At 44.6% G+C, this 19,071-nt stretch overlaps 1 protein-coding gene across 1 annotated transcript in view; it reads left to right on the forward strand.

The window, feature by feature from the left end:
- CAPN1 (calpain 1) overlaps positions 1-18,721 on the forward strand; it is a 105,938-nt gene extending 87,217 nt beyond the window's left edge. The window contains exons 18-22 of the mRNA XM_063944855.1: positions 16,927-16,995; positions 17,098-17,176; positions 17,282-17,398; positions 17,793-17,851; positions 18,179-18,721. Of these exons, the coding sequence (XP_063800925.1) occupies positions 16,927-16,995; positions 17,098-17,176; positions 17,282-17,398; positions 17,793-17,851; positions 18,179-18,205 (351 nt within the window). The 3' untranslated portion in view covers positions 18,206-18,721. The remainder of the gene's footprint in view (positions 1-16,926; positions 16,996-17,097; positions 17,177-17,281; positions 17,399-17,792; positions 17,852-18,178) is intronic.
- Positions 18,722-19,071: the final 350 nt, after the last annotated feature.

The following is a 19,071-nucleotide window of genomic DNA, read 5'->3' on the forward strand; positions in this document are numbered from 1 at the left end:
TACTCCCCCTCCTCCCCCTCCTCCCCTCTACTCCTCCTAGAGCAGGGAGGTGCGGTGTGGTAAATAGCTCAGGAGGCACTGGCTAGTACCAGAGACAGATTTACACACAATATATGAGCCCTGCATGTGGGCATTATACACAGGTGCAGCAGTATACACTGCTGGAGATTTGGAGAGTTTTGATCAGAGATGTGTGGAAAAGTGCCTCCCCTGCCATAGACTGCCTCATCTGGCATAGACCATTTACTCCAGAGTTTTGAATATAAAAATGATTAGAATAATACAAATAAGATATTTATAATATATTCTTTGCATTTTTCATATACTTTGTATAGTCAAAACTCTGATTTTTACGTTCGTATGACAGGAAAGTCTCTGCCTCACCTCACCGCACATCAGTGTTCTAGAGTGCACTGCTCTCTTCCTGCGTTTCCTTGGCACCTCTGCAGCTGCTTCTCCCCCTGCTATCATACACTTACTGATCATAGGAGGCTGGCTGCTTCTAACATTGGTAAGTTCATTAACCATTATTTTTTTATGATTTTTATTATTTTTGGGGTTAGTAGTATTAGTAGAAATTTTTAGCACCATCTATGTTTTTCTATATTCAAGGAATGCATGTTTTTCATATTGCTGCAGGAGGAGGATTCCTGGCTTTTTATATCATTACTCAGGCACCCCCTACTCCTCCCTCATTTGTATATGTCTCTATGACCCCCGCCAACTCTTTTTTCCCTTTTTTCTCTTTGTGTGTGTTCAGTCTTTTATCTCTCTATGGGCGATATTCAATTGTTTTGCACCCTCGATCTCCCGTCTAAAGTGACGGGAGATTGCGGGGTGCAATTCAGTTGTTGTTTTTCTGCACTGATCGCGTCCATAATGGTCATATTTAGCTGCTCTACGCAGCTAAACCCGACCTTTATGGACTCGATCAGCGCGTAAAAATAGGATTTCTCTGGCTAGGTCCACAGGATTATCCACAGTATAACATTGGGATATTGTCGAGCGACAGCGAAAATGGCACCAACACGGTCACAAGCTTTCTGGCCTCCCAGGATGCATTGGGGCCTCCACTATATAGTCCCGCCCACTGACTCAGTCAGATCAGTTTTTTGCTTGGTGCGGCAGGAAGCCGCATGGTCACAGGGCTGCTGTGAAAGCAGCCTTAAGTTTTCATTACTTTATTTTTATAGACTTACTATAATGTTTTTGAGAGCGACTTCTCTTAACAGCGTCTTAAACGCATATTAGACAGTCGCTCCAACAACTCCCCACGGGTCGCAACAACGCTTACCTTCGGGTATCAGTGCTGTCTCGACGGGCGTCTGTGTCGGATGTTCTAGCAGGTCCAGCAGACGTAACCAGGCTGTGGCCGGAACATGGGGAGACGGTGAGTCTATGGACTTCCTCTTACTAGAGGGGTCAGGACACAGCTACACTGATTTGGGGGAGACTACAGTGTGTTGATGCGCCGAACATCCCGGTGTGACAGCGCTACGCTCTGGGGATCATAGGCGCCAGGACTAGGTGAGGCCGCGATCCTGGGAGTTTAAGTCAACAGGGGGTTTCAGACGCTCTCCTGGCCGTCCCTCCTCCGAGTTCATGGCCAGTTCCCGCGTGTCTCTCGTTTCATGAACTGAATGACCTCACTTCCGGCTCAGACGCTACCACGAGGGTACTCGGTCGCAGCTTAGACGCTGCGGTTGTGTGCGCTGGATATAAACCCACCCAGACCGAGTCGCAGGCCTTTAGCGCCTGCATACACGTGGAGTCGCTCAGCGTCCGTGTCCGTTGGTGAGCGTCCGTGTCCGTTATCAGTTACCAAGAGCGGCAGTGTACACCAGTAGCGTCTGAATCCACTCAGCGTCTTACGAGCGTATTTGCTTGGATATGGAATTGTGCTGAGTCTCCCTGTATCCCGCTCTCTGGAGGCAGGGTATACAGTACTAAAAATTCCTTCTACTTCTTAGTATGCATTGTTAATTTTTAGTACCTATTGCATATGAGACCTGTATATTACTGTGTTTTCTGCATGTTATGTTGAAATTAGAACCAGTTAAAACAGAAGTACAATTTTCCTACTTATGTACAAGTTATTATGGAGGTTGTATTCTCATATGACAATGTCTAATGCTTTAACATGTGACTGACTGCTAGTATGTGTGCTGACTTTTCTGTGTAATGTCAGTCCTGTTCTGACCCTCAAATCAGGTGCACTGTGGTCAGATTGATCTCACCTCTATATACTGACATATAGGGTGTTTTTCAGTCACAAAGTGTGTAGTCGGTAACAGGTTAAGACCATGTCTATGAGCGGCAAAAGTGATGAGGAGAATTTACCAAGCACTCCTATAACCCTAACATGCTTATCTTGTAAGATTCCTAAGAGATGGGATTCTTATTATCCATTTCCTGCTGTGGATTGTTCGAAGAGAGAAGTTCCTCCAAAAGTAGATGCACATGTTCTGCGACTCGTGCATAAATCTGGATTTTTTGTTAAACCGAGCGCTTGTGTGTATTGCTAACTGGTGTTGTGTGAAGAAAACTTAAATAATGTAATAAGGAAAAATAATGTAAAAATAAAATAAAAATAAAAATTAAAAATAAAAATAAAAAATAAAAATAAAATTAAAAATTAAAACGAGGGAGGGGGAGGGAGGAGGGGTAAAGTGCAATGTTTACAGCTCCTTTCAGAGTGATTGGTTGGGAGCTTGGAGACACTTATCAAAGGGCAAAGTCTTTTAGGGTGTAACTGTCCCTGACTTACCCTAATAGTGCATGTGAGCGTTGCTGGAGGTTCCTGTATGAAGTGGCAGAGATCAGGTTGGTGGGCGGGCTGGCCTCACTCCTGGTGAGAAACCACCCGATTATGTACTTTTTCAGGATCGCAGGATGGTTACTGGAACAGGTGTCTGCCGGCAGACATGTCAGATAGCTCCGCAATCTACTAGTTTCGCCTGACACCGCAGGCTTCCTCAGGATGCATCCTGAGGAAGCCTGCGGTGTCAGGCGAAACTAGTAGATTGCGGAGCTATCTGACATGTCTGCCGGCAGACACCTGTTCCAGTAACCATCCTGCGATCCTGAAAAAGTACATAATCGGGTGGTTTCTCACCAGGAGTGAGGCCAGCCCGCCCACCAACCTGATCTCTGCCACTTCATACAGGAACCTCCAGCAACGCTCACATGCACTATTAGGGTAAGTCAGGGACAGTTACACCCTAAAAGACTTTGCCCTTTGATAAGTGTCTCCAAGCTCCCAACCAATCACTCTGAAAGGAGCTGTAAACATTGCACTTTACCCCTCCTCCCTCCCCCTCCCTCGTTTTAATTTTTAATTTTATTTTATTTTTATTTTTTATTTTTATTTTTATTTTATTTTTACATTATTTTTCCTTATTACATTATTTAAGTTTTCTTCACACAACACCAGTTAGCAATACACACAAGCGCTCGGTTTAACCAAAAATCCAGAAAGCACCAACAAACAACCTGAGCAGCACTTTCATTCACAGCGCAGCAAACTATACCAAGTTTTATTCGTGCATAAATCTGCTTTACCACTGTCATCTACCTCATTGAATGATGTCACAGACAGAAGGGTAGAGAGCCTATTGAAAAATATTTTTTCTCTTGTAGGAGCAGTGGTAAGACCTGCTATGGCTTCGGCCTGGGTAGCAAAGGCAATGGGCGAATGGATAGAGGAACTAGAGAATGACATCCCCTCTCCTACTAGGGAGCAAGAGGATCGTCTTTGCCGTTTAAGACAATCTGCCCAGTATTTAGAAGAAGCAGCAATTGATGTAGGCACTGTTGCTTCTAAAGCTTCAGCCTTGACAGTAGTCGCTCGCAGAGCAGTTTGGCTACGGACCTGGAAGGCGGATGCGGAGTCCAAGAAAGAATTGGAAGCATTGCCTTTCGTGGGTAATATATTATTTGGAAAACCTTTATTGGATATCCTAGAATCAGAGGCTGAATCGAAAAAGGTCAGATTTCCGGCTACCTATAACCCTAAGTCCAAGGGTTTAAAATTTCGCTCATTTCGCTGGCAAAGCAAAGCTAAAGCTAAAGAGGAGCCTAAACAACCCCAGTTTAAATCCAGGGGTAGGAAGCAGTGGGCTAGCAAAAAGCCAGCTTCCAAACCTGAACAGAAACCCTCAGCCTGAAGAGACGGGCCTCCGCCTCGAGGATTCCAGGGTTGGGGGCCGACTCCTGCAATTTGCACACATATGGCAACAGTCAACAGCAGATGCCTGGGTGCAGAAGATAGTATCTCAGGGGTATGGGTTCCCATTCAGGAGGCAGCCTCCTCAAAGATTTTTATGCACCAGCCCGTCTCGTATAGAGTCGAAGGCCAATGCCCTGCAAGAAGCAGTCCAAAAATTACTGCAGTCAGGTGTGATTGTCCCAGTACCTCCATCACAAAAGGGACAGGGGTATTACTCCAATCTATTTCTAATCCAGAAACCAAATGGGTCATATCGACCAATTCTAAATCTGAAGATGTTGAACAACTATATATGGATCTCGAAGTTCCACATGGAGACGTTACGCTCCATAATGTTGGCTATGGAACCGGGAGACTATATGGTATCTCTGGATGTACGGGATGCTTGCCTACATGTGCCTATAGCACTATCACATCAGTGTTACCTCAGGTTTGACATCCTCAAGGAACACTTCCAGTTCCAAGCTCTGCCCTTCGGGCTAGCTACAGCACCCAGGGTGTTTACCAAGATCATGGTGGTTATGGCAGCTTGTCTGCGCAAACAAGGGATAAGGATATTCCCATACCTAGACGACCTATTAATCTTAGCACAGTCGCAAGATTTACTGTTGAGCCATCTCCAACAGACGATAGTTTGTTTACAGAGACACGGGTGGCTCATAAATTGGGAGAAGTCGTCCCTTAATCCGTCACAGCGGATGGTTCATTTGGGAGCCATATTGGATTCAGACCTACAGAGAGTTCTCTTACCAGAGAAAAAAATAGTCAAGGTGCAGGTCATGGCTCAGGAAGCGTTGCAAGCCCAGACAATGTCAGTCCATGCAGCAATGCGACTGTTAGGTCTGATGGTATCAACCTTCGACATGGTGGAATATGCGCAATTCCACTCCAGACCGTTGCAGCATCTCATTTTGACCAAATGGAACGGAAATCATCAAACGATAAAGAAGCAGATGATAAAGATTCCAGTAAATGTAAAAAGGTCTCTAGCATGGTGGCTACAGACAGACCATTTAAACAAGGGGAGACCCTTTTGGATAAAAGAGTGGCAAGTCCTGACAACAGATGCCAGCCTGCAAGGCTGGGGGGCGGTACTCGGAAGCCTATGGTTCCAGGGAAAATGGACCACAAGGGAAAGTCGCCTGCTGATAAATCTGTTAGAAATAAGAGCCATTTACTTGGCTCTGGTTCAGGCAAAGGACAATCTACAAGGAAGACCAGTCCAGATCCGCTCAGACAATGCGACGGCAGTAGCATACCTCAATCATCAAGGAGGAACTCACAGCAAGAGTCTGATGGAGGAAGTAACCCCCATTCTAAAATGGGCAGAACTCCATCTCCCGGCATTGTCAGCAGTATTTGTCCCGGGTGTACTAAATTGGGAAGCGGATTTTCTCAGTCGGCACACCATTCAGGAAACCGAATGAGCACTACACCCAGAAGTGTTTCAGACACTGGTGAACAGATGGGGTCTACCGGAGATAGACCTTATGGCGTCTCGTCTAAACAACAAAGTTCCGAGGTACGAATCAAGATCAAGGGACCCAGGAGCGGCCCAGGTAGACGCACTGTCAGTAGAATGGAGGTTTCAGCTGGCATATCTGTTCCCTCCAATATCTCTGTTACCCAGAGTAGTGAGAAAGATAAAACAGGCAAAAGGAGCAATCATTCTAATAGCTCCAGCTTGGCCAAGAAGGCATTGGTACACAGATCTGTTGAGAATGTCCATGGAAGCACCGATACTGCTCCCTCAACGTCCAGATCTGTTAATGCAGGGTCCTTGTTGTCACAGTCATCTGGATCACCTATCTTTTACGGCGTGGCTGTTGAAACCTCTATCTTAGAGGCTAAAGTATTTTCAAAGCAAGTAATCCAAACCATGCTTAGAGCAAGAAAGCCTTCTTCGGCCCGTGTATATCATAGAATATGGCAAGCCTATATTCATTGGTGTTCTGGAAAAAATTACAATCCGAGATCTTTTAAAGTAGCTAGAATTTTGGATTTCCTGCAGGCAGGATTGGATAAAGGGTTGAAGGTTGCTTCCTTGAGGGTGCAAGTCTCAGTGTTGACTGTATGGTTTCAGCAGAAGATTGCTGACCTACAGGATGTACGTACGTTTTTCCAAGGAGTAGTACATATTCAACCTCCATTTGTTCCTCCTGCAGCTCCCTGGGATTTGAATTTAGTTCTTAAATTTCTCCAGGGTCCTTTGTTTGAACCACTTGAGAGAACAGATCTTAAGTGGTTAACGGTTAAAGTTCTTTTTTTACTGGCAATGGCGTCAGCCAGAAGAGTATCAGATTTAGGAGCATTATCATGTAAGTCTCCTTTCCTAAGTTTTTTTCCGGACAGAGCAGTTCTCAGAACGAGATCTAGTTATCTTCCAAAGGTGGTATCAAAATTTCACCTGAATGAAGAGATTGTAGTCCCAGCTTTTCAGGTATCGGGACTATCTGCGGGAGAAGCGTTGCTGGACGTGGTCCGGGCTTTAAAAATCTACATAGATCGTACTAGTGCCATCAGGAAAACAGATTCCCTCTTCATCCTCTACGGATTCCATAGAAGAGGATGGCCTGCTAGTAAACAGACGCTGGCGAGATGGCTCCGAATGGTAATATCTGAAGCTTAATCTCATGCAGATCTCCCCATTCCGGCTAATGTTTCTGCACACTCTACACGTAAGGTAGGTCCTTCTTGGGCAGCACAACAGGGTGCATCAGCAGAACAGATATGTAGGGCAGCCACATGGTCTTCCATAAACACATTCATCAGACATTATGCCTTGGATACTTTTGCCTCTCATGACGCAGACTTCGGGCGAAAGGTCCTCCTGTGCAATCAGGAGCGTCCCCACCACTAAAATGGCTTTGGGAATCCCAATGTTATCCTGTGGATAATCCTGTGGACCCAGCCAGAGAAATGAACGTTATGGTAAGAACTTACCGTTGATAACGTGATTTCTCTTATGTCCACAGGTATCCACAGGGATCCCACCCTGACGCATCTGATTTGAGGATCTAGACAATCACTAAAATCTCTTCCTTCTTGTATGGAAGGGTGTGCATGTGTGTTCTTATCGCCTGTACAGGTCTCTACCTAATGTTCCTGCCTAAAATCGCTGTGGAAAGAACTGATCTGACTGAGTCAGTGGGCGGGACTACATAGTGGAGGCCCCAATGCATCCTGGGAGGCCAGAAAGCTCGTGACCGTGTTGGTGCCATTTTCGCTGTCGCTCGACAATATCCCAATGTTATCCTGTGGATACCTGTGGACATAAGAGAAATCACGTTATCAACGGTAAGTTCTTACCATAACGTCCATTTTGGTACTTACCAGAAAAATCCTTTTCTTTGAATCCATAGGGGGCACTGGAGTACTCTTGGGATATGGACGGGACGTTAGCTGGGATAGGCACATTTAAATATTTAAATTAGTAACCCACCTCCCCCTCCACACTCCCAAGATGCATCAGTATTTTTTGCTGAGCCGAACGGGAGCGAAAGAGAGGATGAACACTGGAGAATTACATATAACATAACGAAAAACTAGAAAGTTGAAACGACAACAGATAACAATCACTGTAACATTCAAACAAGTAGGTGATAGTGTGTTACCGTAACATATACTAAACTTACCACAAGACGGGTTAAACTGCTCTGGGCGGGCGTCCAGTGCCCCCTATGGATTCAAAGAAAAGGATTTATCTGGTAAGTACCAAAATACTATTTTCTTTTTCATACACTAGGGGTCACTGGAGTACTCTTGGGATGTACCAAAGTTCCCCCTTGGGTGGGGGAGCTGGTTGGCACCTGTAACACTAGATGGCCAAAGCTAGATGCTGATGCTGCAAAAGTATCAAACTTGTAAACACAAACTTGTGCACTGACGACCATGAAGCTGTCGTGGCAGACCCCGAAACTGCTGCCCATGACGTTCCCACAGAACGCGTGAAATGTGGTGAAATAGATGCAGGCGGTTGTAGACTAGCATGAAAGTAAGCTTGACGAATGGTCCGCTTAATCCATCTAGCCAAGGTCTGTTTGGAAGCTGGCCAATCTATCTTGACTGCATCATAGAGAATAAACAATGTATCTGTTTTACGTACTTTGATGTTCGAGCTACATAAATGCGTAGTGCACGAACCACATCCAAAGAAGCTGGAGTTCCCGAACCCTCTGGAAAAACAGGAACTACGATTGATTGATTTATGTGAAAAGAGAATTCTACCTTTGGTAGAAAGGCGGGATTCGTCCAAAGTTCCGCTCTGTCATCATGAAACACCAGATACGGTGCTTTGCATGACAACGCACCTAATTAAGAAACACGCCTTGCCAAAGATAAAGCTAAGATAAAAACTGTTTTCCAAGTTAGAAACTTAACATCCACTTGTTGTAAAGGTTTAAAAATGGACGACTGCAAAAAGTCTAAAACTAGATTCAAGTCCCATGGAGCTGTATGTGGTATAAAACGGAGGTTGAACTCTAAGGACACCTTGCAGGAAAGTTTGCACTGTTGGCAAAAGAGGCAAACGGCGCAGAAAGAAAATTGACAAAGCAGATACCTGCACCTTTAAAGTAGCTAAACGTCGTCCTCCATCTAACCCCGTCTGTAAAAATATCAAAAGTTGAAAGAAGATGTCGGAAACTTCAGAGATTCACTCCAAGCAATATAAGCTTGCCAAATTCTGTGATAATGAGCTGCTGTAACTGGCTTCCTAGCACAGAACATGGTTGGTATAACCGACTCCGGAATGCCCTCTCATCTTAACAGAGCGGTTTCAACAGCCACCCCGTCAAACACAGCTGCGCTAAATCGGGGTAAAGAAACGGACCCTGTTGCAGAAGGTCTGGACATAGTGGAAGTGGCCACAGATCATCTGCAAGTAGACCGCAGAGATCTGAGAACCAAGCTCTCCGGGGCCAATGAGGCGCCACTAGTATGACGGTTGAGGACTCTTGATCTGCTGTAGCAACCGAGGAAGCAGCAGAAATGGTGGAAATAGATACACAAGGCTGTACGACAATGCTATTGTGAGAGCATCCACAGCCACTGCTCTTGGATCCCTTGTTCTTGGCACATACTTGGGTGTCTGATGATTTTGGCGAGATGCCATTAGATCCACCTGTGGATAACCCCACCGCTGGACCAACATCTGGAACACTTCTGGACGTAAAGCCCATTCTCCTGGATGAATATCCTGATGACTGAGATAATCTGCTTCCCAGTTGTCCACTCCTGGAATGAACACTGTTGATAATATCACTTGGTAATGCTCGGCCCAATTCAGGATTCGAGCAACTTCTCGCATGGCCATGCACGAAGCCTTGATGAGTAGATTGTCTAAGTACAGAACTATTATCACTCCCAGGGAACTGAGATGAGCAATCATCACAGACATCACCTTTGTGAATACCCGAGGGGCTGATGAGAGGCCAAACGTGAGTGCCTGAAATGGGTTTGTTGTACTGCAAACCTTAAGTACGCCTGATGTGGCGGCCAAATTGGAATGTGTAAGTATGCATCCTTGAGATTCAGCGAAATCATGAATTCCTGTGGTTCTAAACCTGCAATCACTGACCACAGCGATTCCATCTTGAATCTGTAGTAAGTGACGTACTGATTGAGCCCCTTTAGGTTCAATATCAGTCTGACCAAGCCATCCAGCTTTGGTACTACAAAAAGATTGCAATAATAACCTTGACCATGTTGGTGTACTGGAACCTGAATCCAACTGCTGAATCTACGAGAGACTGAATAGCGGTCTGCAGGACCGCCTTCTCGTCTCCTGACACAGGCAGACCTGTCTTGAAAAACCGCATTGGTCCTAAACAATCGAACTCTATTTTGTAATCCTTGCACGCTAAATTTCGTATCCACCCAACTGTAGATGTCTTAAACCACGCCAAATGAAATGTTTGAAGGCGTGCTCCCGCAACTGAATATCCGAGATGGGCTGGAAGACAGTCATGCCACTGGTTTGTCAGCTGGCTTTGTTTCTTGACAGTGGTTAATGGTTTGTTGAAATCCACGACCTCTGCGATGTCTACTGTGTACGGTTGTTCCTCGAGCACGGCCTCGAAAGGACTGGGTCTAAAAGATTTGAACACTGGTCCAGAGTACTTCCTTTTAGGTATTGGTGTGGGCAATGGTAGAAACACAGATTTTCCTCCAGTAGCCTGAGAAATCCACTTGTCCAATTCAGGACCAAATAACATATCGCCAGTATAAGGCAACGCCTCTATTCCTCGTTTCGACTCCCAAGATCGCAACCAAAGTGCCAGACGGGCCGCAATAATGGAGCCTGAAATCCGAGAACTGACTTGTCCAACATCCATAGATTCCATAGCCAAATACTCAGCCAATTCGCAAATGTGATCGGTAAGAAGTATAAGCTGGTCTGAGGAAAGCCCTTGTTGTAGGCCTAACCTGACCTGTTTTGCCCATGCTACTACAGCCTTGTTAACCCAAACTCCAACTAAAGCAGGTCTAAGCAACACCCCTGCTGCTGTATAAATGGACTTTAGTATGGCCTCTAGCTTACGCTCCGACGGGTCTTTAAGTGTCATTGCATTTGACACTGGAATGGTTAACTTCTTTGAAAGTTTTGAAACTGAAGAACTCACTGGTGGCAAATTTTCCCATTTAGTTGTCATAGACTGTGGGAAAGGGTAGTTAGGCAAAAAGCGCTTTGACGCGGAAAAGCGTTTATCTGGATTTTGCCATGCCTCCATTAATTGCTTATTAAGAGAATCTAAAAACGGAAAACACAGTCACCCTTTGTCTCTTAGCAAATAAAACCTCATCTTTTGACAGAGGCTCCTCTGTCTCCATGAAATCTAGCACCTGGCGTACCGCCCTGATGAGATCATCAATGCCTGGGCTATCAGTGACCTCACTATCTGACTCCTGGCCCAATTCACCTTCCTCCTCTTCTTCTTGAGATACAAGGTCTGGCATTGAATCGTCAGAGTGTAAAATTGAGGAAACAGGTAAATTATGAGACAAATGATGACTACTCCTAGGATTTGAACTATTCATGGACTTTTGTAAACCCTGCAAAGTTCTCGAAATATCCTGAGCCCACTCTGGCTGCTCAGATGGCATTGACCTTGGATCAGACTTAGCCGCCTCATGGTCCTTCCATGCAGCAGACAACTCTGACACCAAGTCAGCCATCACACCTGCCATCATCACCCAAGGAGGATCAGGACAGAGGTCCTTAATTGGACCCGTATTTGCAAGACACACTGTGCAAGTGGAATTTCCATCACGTAACACACTATCACAGTTATCGCAGATAAGCTGCTTCTTTGATTTTGTATTAGCTTTTCCACTGACCATGCACACAGACAGTAATACAGTGAAACAAAAGTCTTCACGACTCAGTAAAAATAACTGAATTGTTGTATAAGTTTAAGTGCACCGCACCCTGATACAACTAAGTTCTGGTAACTTTTGTGCTTCACTGAAAAACACCTACTAACACCCCTGTCCCCTCCAGTGGCCGTGTGTTGTAGGACTGAGACCAAATTCCTCCAGAATTCCTTCACATTTAAAAAAAAAAATGCCTTGCCTTGACTCTCCTCAATAAGATAAGCTCTTCTTACATAATCATTTTTTAAACAAAATTTTTATTTTTTTTATTATTATTTAACATTTTTTGCAGTTTTTAGACAGTTTGTCTCCTCATTGCAATTTATGTATAGAGTTCTTCATTTGGATGCTGAAAAAAATATTTTATAAGAAAGTTATTTTCTAGCTCCCCCTCCCCTATTTTTTTTAATTACGTACAATAGTATATGTGAGGATACGGGGTTCTTCTAATCACTCAGACACAGAGCTGATGAAACCAAAGTGATGGTTTATTTCTCACAGCACACAGTAGTAGATAATTCACAGGAAACAGAAGTAAATATAGCCCAGGAACAGTATACAGGTAGCAGTCCAGATAGTACGTCCCAGTAGAGGATTTAGGTCCACAGCAATTCCACACAGAAGTTCCAGATAAACAGGTCCACACAGCAGAACTATCACTGAGTCCACACAGCAGTGATAGCAGATTAGTCCATGCAGTAGTAAGTACATATAAGTCCACACAGCACTGGTGATGCGTTCCACAAGGTACCCTGGCAGATAATCACCCCTTAGCCAGAGTCCTGCAACTAACATGCGAAGCTGACCTGCGCAACCTCTTTTAAAACCTTCCAAATGCCCATCATGCCACGCTCACCTGGGGAGGAGACGCAGGTTCCTGATTGGTGGGACCCCACCTCAGGTATTTACCTACTCCCTCCCACAGCTGGCCTTCTCCTGCTGACCACATGCTGGGTCAGGCTCCGCGGTGTCTGTGGGAGACCAGGATGGAACAGGGGACAGTAAACAGAAGGAACAATGACAGGGAAATTGGGTTAAGTCCTGATTGTCCCCTGTGGAGGAGAAGCTTCAAAGAGACATTATCTGGTCCTCAAATGTATTTCCTATGTGACCATATAAGGATCACAGAATTATACATGATACTTGTAACCTCATACACAGACTGGCATCCTCCTACAATAACATAACATGACATCACTAGTGCCAGGTCACAGCCCACCTGTATTTACCTGGGTAAGATTATAGTACAGAATATATAGGCTAATGGATGAACACACACATGGGGTAAATTAGACACAAGCCAGAGAGACATGGAAACAGAAAGAATAAAAAGTACATTAAACGCTATAAAGATTGAAACGCCACAAATACAGTATTAGCCCCACCCTATATCCCCACATTCCTTCCTCTACTTTTTGTTCCTCGTTCCGAAGTGTTGAGGAAACATTACCACCCAGGAGCGGTGGGTGCAGGGGAGAGAACATCATGCATGTGTGTACCACCTGAGTCCCACAGGGTGATGTCACACCAGACCCATGTGGTAAGAGGCAGTAGTGTTAAACAACCAGCAAGGACAATATTACAATATGACACATTCATTTTCACCAGCAGGGGATTTAGCAATTCAGATGTTGGGTATCCCCACTCCGCAACATTGCAAACTTTTACACCCGGCCCACCTATTGGGTGTACTAATACCTGTGCCTCTGGCACAACGGGGCAGGGAGTACCTTCCACCTCCCTCCCTTGCACAAGGAACAGCTGCCTAAAGGCAGGCCAATGTGGGGGTTCTGCCCCCAGCACTTCCGCAACTCTGTCCAGTCCTTCCTTCCTCAAACCCCAACTAGGGGGCTGGCAAATTTCCGTACAGCACGTGGTCTCAATACCCAGTGCTGAGGATGGACCCTTCATCAGAAACAATTCAGCTGGTGGCTGCAGGGGAGTCACCAGCACAGGCTGGTCCTGTGCCAGCGCCCCCCCCCCCCCCCCCCCTCAAAAGCCAGTATCTCACCTGCAGCTCCTTCTGCGCCCTCCTCCTCCTGGATAACCTCCTCCCCCACCAGTCCTGTGCGCTTGATAGCTGGTGGGGTACCAGTCAGGATTTTAACAACTGCAGCTTCCACAATTATCTCCACAACTTTCTCTTGCTCTGCAGATGGAAGGGGAGTGGGTGGCACTGTGCCTTCACCTAGGTAAAGGTGACGAGATAGCAAGCAGCATCTCCCAACCTCCACTTGATCTGTAGTTGCTTGGATCTGGCTTATGGCAGGCACATCCCTCGGCACATAGTTATAGTCCACAACACTTTCACAGGTATTACGGAGGTGCAACACATCCTTTTCTGGTTCCTGCTCTGATATTATGTTAACAGTCTCTGCTACCAATGTCACTTTTGAATCACAGGGTACGTACCAGTATTCACATCGCAGCTCCTCATTCTCCAAATTGTTACAATGGAATAATCCTTCATAATCTTCTTGTGGAGTTAGGGTAGCAGGAGATACACAGGGCATTTTCTCATCAGCCTTCCTCAGTGAAATGAATGGGGCTGCCATTGCCAATCCATCGTGATGAGCCTCCCCCAGCTGAATAAGCTGGGCATCCTGGAGCAAGAGGCCATCCGTGACTGGTATGTTTGTAGTCGGGGAGTGGAACAATACTCCCCCATCCATGGTGATCTCTTGGGCACAGTCTTCATTGATTCCCTGGCAGCTGGTTACTAGGTCTACATCTTCCACCTCAGCAAAAGGGAAGGTGTAGCGCAGCTCCTCCTGGGATGTCTGTATTGTGGGCATAGCCTTCTTCACTTCAGCACTAGTCTCTCCCAGCATAGTACACCGGGCAACTGCTTCCCTTGGGTGTGGGAGAAGCTGTTGCAGACGGTGCCTTTCTGCATCCACCCTGCAACACTGGTCTCGCCATGCTGGGGTATCCAGGAGCCCCTGATCCATTGCCTCTTCCTCTGACACAATGAAGCACTCCTCCAGACACTGGTCCTCAAATGTATTTCCTGTGTGACCATATAAGGATCACAGGATTATCCATGATACTTGTAACCTCATACACAGACTGGCATCCTCCTACAATAACATAACATGACATCACTATGTGCCAGGTCACAGCCCACCTGTATTTACCTGGGTAAGATTATAGTACAGAATATATAGGCTAACGGATGAACACACACATGGGGTAATAGAGACACAAGCCAGAGAGACATGGAAACAGAAGGAATAAAAAGTACATTAAACCCTATAAAGATTGAAACGCCACAAATACAGTGTTAGCCCCACCCTATATCCCCACAGTATATAACTCTTTTAGTGTATTATATGGAACAGTGGTGTCCCACCTCTAATACTCCACAATCTACACAGACAATTCCTTTTTTTTTTATATATATATATATATATATATATATTCTGTCAATATTTAATATTTTAAATACTTGCTTTATTGTTATACATATATTTGTTATAAAAATACATTTTTCTCTTAAACCCACATAAAATCTCATATTTTTTACATATACATAGATGTGTACCTATGTTATTAATCTATAGAGTCTTCCCACATAATATAATATATATTATATATAACATATATATTATATATAACATAATATATATATATATATATATATATATATATATATATATATCCTCAGCATAGGACTAATAGCTTGTTTTGCCCACTAGTTATGCAAACAAGTCTAAACATATGTGCATGCTACCTCTCCGTTAAGATGCGGAGAATCGCTGGACTGGGGCTGCCAATATATATTTCCCCCACTGCTATAACTCTCCTGCAGAGAGCAGTGGTGCTGCCCTGCCGAGCGCAGGAAGCCCCGGCTAGCCCTTCTTGATTCCTGACAGAGGCAAATGGAGATGGATGCAGCGCAACCAAGCGGCGACAGCATGAGCTGACCGTCGCTTACACAGTGCAGTGACTGTGACAGCGCAGTTCTGGGGTACGGTGATGGGCGCAGGGCAGCGGCACAGTGGTATCTATCACACACAGGAACCTCCCCCACACCCGGCGCGGCGGAAGCATGAGCTGACCACCGCTACAGACAGCCCAGTAAAACTGACACACGGAGCGGCGGCAGCGTGAGCTGACCACCCGCTCATTACCTTTTGCTGGGGTCTGGAGCTCTTGACGGGGCTTCTCTCCAAGCACCGACCTGCTCCTACAGCCAAGGCTGAAATCCGCTTATGCTGATGTAGGTCTATGGCGGGGCTTCTCTCCAAGTGCAGACAAGCCTTTGCTGCTTGTAGCAGTCGACACAGTCCTGGATCCAAGCTTCTTAGTAAGCTGGGAGGGACTGTAGTTAAAAAATAAAAAGTTGTAAAAATAAAGTCTGGAACAATCCAGAACGTGCCTTCCCTGTGGAGGCACAAAAAACACTGAGGCATCTTGGGCGTATGTAGGGGGAGGAGGGTTACTAAGTTATATATTTAAATGTGCCTATCCCTGCTATCATCCCGTCCATACCTTAAGAGTACTCCAGTGACCCCTAGTGGATGAAAAAGAAAAGTGCTGGGCACAATCGCGAAAAGTGCCATTTGGGCATCCAAACAGGTCACTTTTCAAGCATTTCAGCTCGCCACCCCTGGGAGGGTGCGACCTGAAATGCAAACGCGGGCAGCTATCACGCTCGAACAGAGCTACAATTGAATAGCTCTGTTTGGACGCCATCTAGTGGCTGCCGGCAGACAAACATTTAAATTCCATCCTATATGTCTCTATAATTTTGCATTTTTATATCTATTCATAATGTGTGTTATTTCTCCCCATTTGAAATGTCTGTCTGACTCCTTTTACCTCTCATATCTATCTCTACACCTTTCTTCTTTCCGTTAGCCCCCAACAGTCAGTTCCCCATGCCCCTCACAGCTCACTTTTTCTCTTGCCCTTCTCACAGCATAATCTTCCTACTCTACTTCTGGTGAAGTCAACGTCTTCCAAAAGGCAGCCGATCAGGAATGACATGTACAAAATCTGATTTTAATAATCTCTCCATTGCCACGCTGTGAGTTCCATTTAGTTGTATAGTGTGAGGAGTTCGGACACCGGACCAGGTTGCCATACACACACACACACACACCACTGAGTCTCACTCAGAACTCGCAGTTGCTTGAGTAGCATAATACAGTAGGATTCTTCTGAGTCATTTTGGCCTTTGGAAATGAAAAGCACTGTGATAGTTTTTTGGCTTAGAACTGTGTTCCTATGACCAGTGGATCAGTCTTAGTATAAATAAATAACTTGCATATACGTTTGAGGAATCAAGAGTGTTGTCCTCCTTAATCTTACTACCACAGAAAGATGGGAATGGACAGTTAGGAATGGTGGAGTTCAACATCCTGTGGAATAAAATCAAGAATTACCTGGTAAGATATGAGAGACCAAGAAAGACAAAGGAATCGCCATAGAATGATTGTAACAGTATATTTTCCCAATTGAAAAATGAAATGGAACTTTTTTTTTAATAGACTGTTTTCAGAAAGTTTGACATGGATAAGTCTGGAAGCATGAATGCCTATGAGATGCGCCTAGCTGTGGAGTTTGCAGGTCCATTCCTTTATTATCTTTAAAAAAAAATTATTTCAAATATACCAAATCAAATTATAATCGTTGTCTGATTTTTCTTTTACTTCTTTTACTTGTTGCCTCTAGGTTTCAAATTGAGCAATTCCCTGCACCAGCTCATTATCACAAGATACGCAGAGCCTGATCTAGCAGTGGATTTTGATAGCTTTGTGTGTTGTCTGATTAGACTCGAGACCATGTTCCGTGAGTAACTTTTCTTCTCCAAGGCTGCAGCCTCAGTATATTACATTGTCATGTGCCCTGAGATTCGTACATTTGTTTATGTTGGTCTATCTGTAATAGTTATCCCTTTATGTAATATATAACTTATATACTTTGATGCTATACTGAGTTTCTTTTGAGTCCATAGCCACAGCCAAATTTCTCTAAATAGACCAAATCTGTGTGTACCTAGAAGGCATTTCACAGGTTGAGTCTGTGGTTATTTCCTTCTTCTTTCCCTTCAGTTGTACTTTGCTTTCTCCCCTTCCCACTCCTTCCAAAGCTTGAAATATGAAATGTCCTCAATGTCCTACTGTATCCCAGATTCTGAGAAGTTTTACCCTTAATTTACACATTATAATGTCTCTCTGTACAGGATTTTTCCAGGGAATGGATACAGATAAAGATGGTGTCATCAACTTTAGCCTATTCACAGTAAGTCCATGAAGCGGACATTTCTATAGCTTTAGTATATTCTTTATTGTGTTTGTTACCAGTCCGTTTGTTTGCAGTATTCCCCAACCTCCTGTTTAATTGTCCCATTTCATTTGATGTATTTTCTCTGCCCCTTACCCCCAACCTAGTTACAGTGCTTGTTGTAGGATAGCATTATACGTATGTGCTATGTTCCGCTATAGATGTCATTATAGGATAAGCAAAAGTACTACAATCAGGAGTTTTTCACCAAAATGTGCATTATGTGTATGCTTTAAAATGTCTCAAACACAGAGAGTCATATTTTGTATGTTATTTACTTTTCAGTGGCTCCAAATGACGATGTTTGCATAGTAAATCCCTGACCTGCATGGGCTGGTTCCGTCAACGCTCCTGTAATCAAATGCAAGTGCCTTTTCACTCTCTGCCCCTTTGCCAAAGCAATGCAATGAGGCATGTCTCTCGGTGGTCTCTCTCCTGCGTCTGCTGTTCCGCGGTCCCCCTGTCTCTGTAGGATGCATTCTGTGTTACTCGTCATTATTTTGGTCCCTGATCAGTCCTTTTCTTCCTTCAAATGTGTGAACATCTGGGATAACAAACTAATTCACCTGTCAGAGAGAAATCTGCCAAAATTCTGCTGAACCTCAGGTACTCTAGGAGTAGAGATGTACCTCTTGGGGGGCGTGCCCGTGGGCAGATGTCTTACATGACATTATTTACACTTCCTTGTTTTGTACTGATTTGTAAAAGCAAAAATAAAGATTATCATGCTGTATCCTACTCCGAAGCGAGCAACGCTCCTGAACTGTAAATAGAATCTTACTTTGTATTGCATTGCTTTCAACAACAGACTTTTATATATCTGAGAAAGCCTTTTGTTTTTTTATTACTAAGCTGCAATGCCTCTATAGAGGGAGGTGCACTCCTCTGTCTACTAATGTAACCCTACTGTAGCTTTATGAGTTTGTGCTTACACCAAAATATTGTGAACAGAATGAAATCCATTACAAAGTGTAGGCTACTAACACGTTAGGACATCCCTTTATTCAGTTACATCGTTCTGTCGTTGGGGGTCATTCCGAGATGATCGCTCGCTGACGTTTTTCGCATCGCAGTGATCAGTTAAAAAAACAGCAAATCTGCGCATGCGTATGCACCACATTGCGCACGCATGACGTACGGGTACATCGAGCATCGTGGTTTTGCACAGGTTCTAGCGA

The sequence above is a fragment of the Pseudophryne corroboree genome, chromosome 11 (genome assembly GCF_028390025.1).
Source record: "Pseudophryne corroboree isolate aPseCor3 chromosome 11, aPseCor3.hap2, whole genome shotgun sequence".
Lineage (NCBI taxonomy): Eukaryota > Metazoa > Chordata > Amphibia > Anura > Myobatrachidae > Pseudophryne > Pseudophryne corroboree.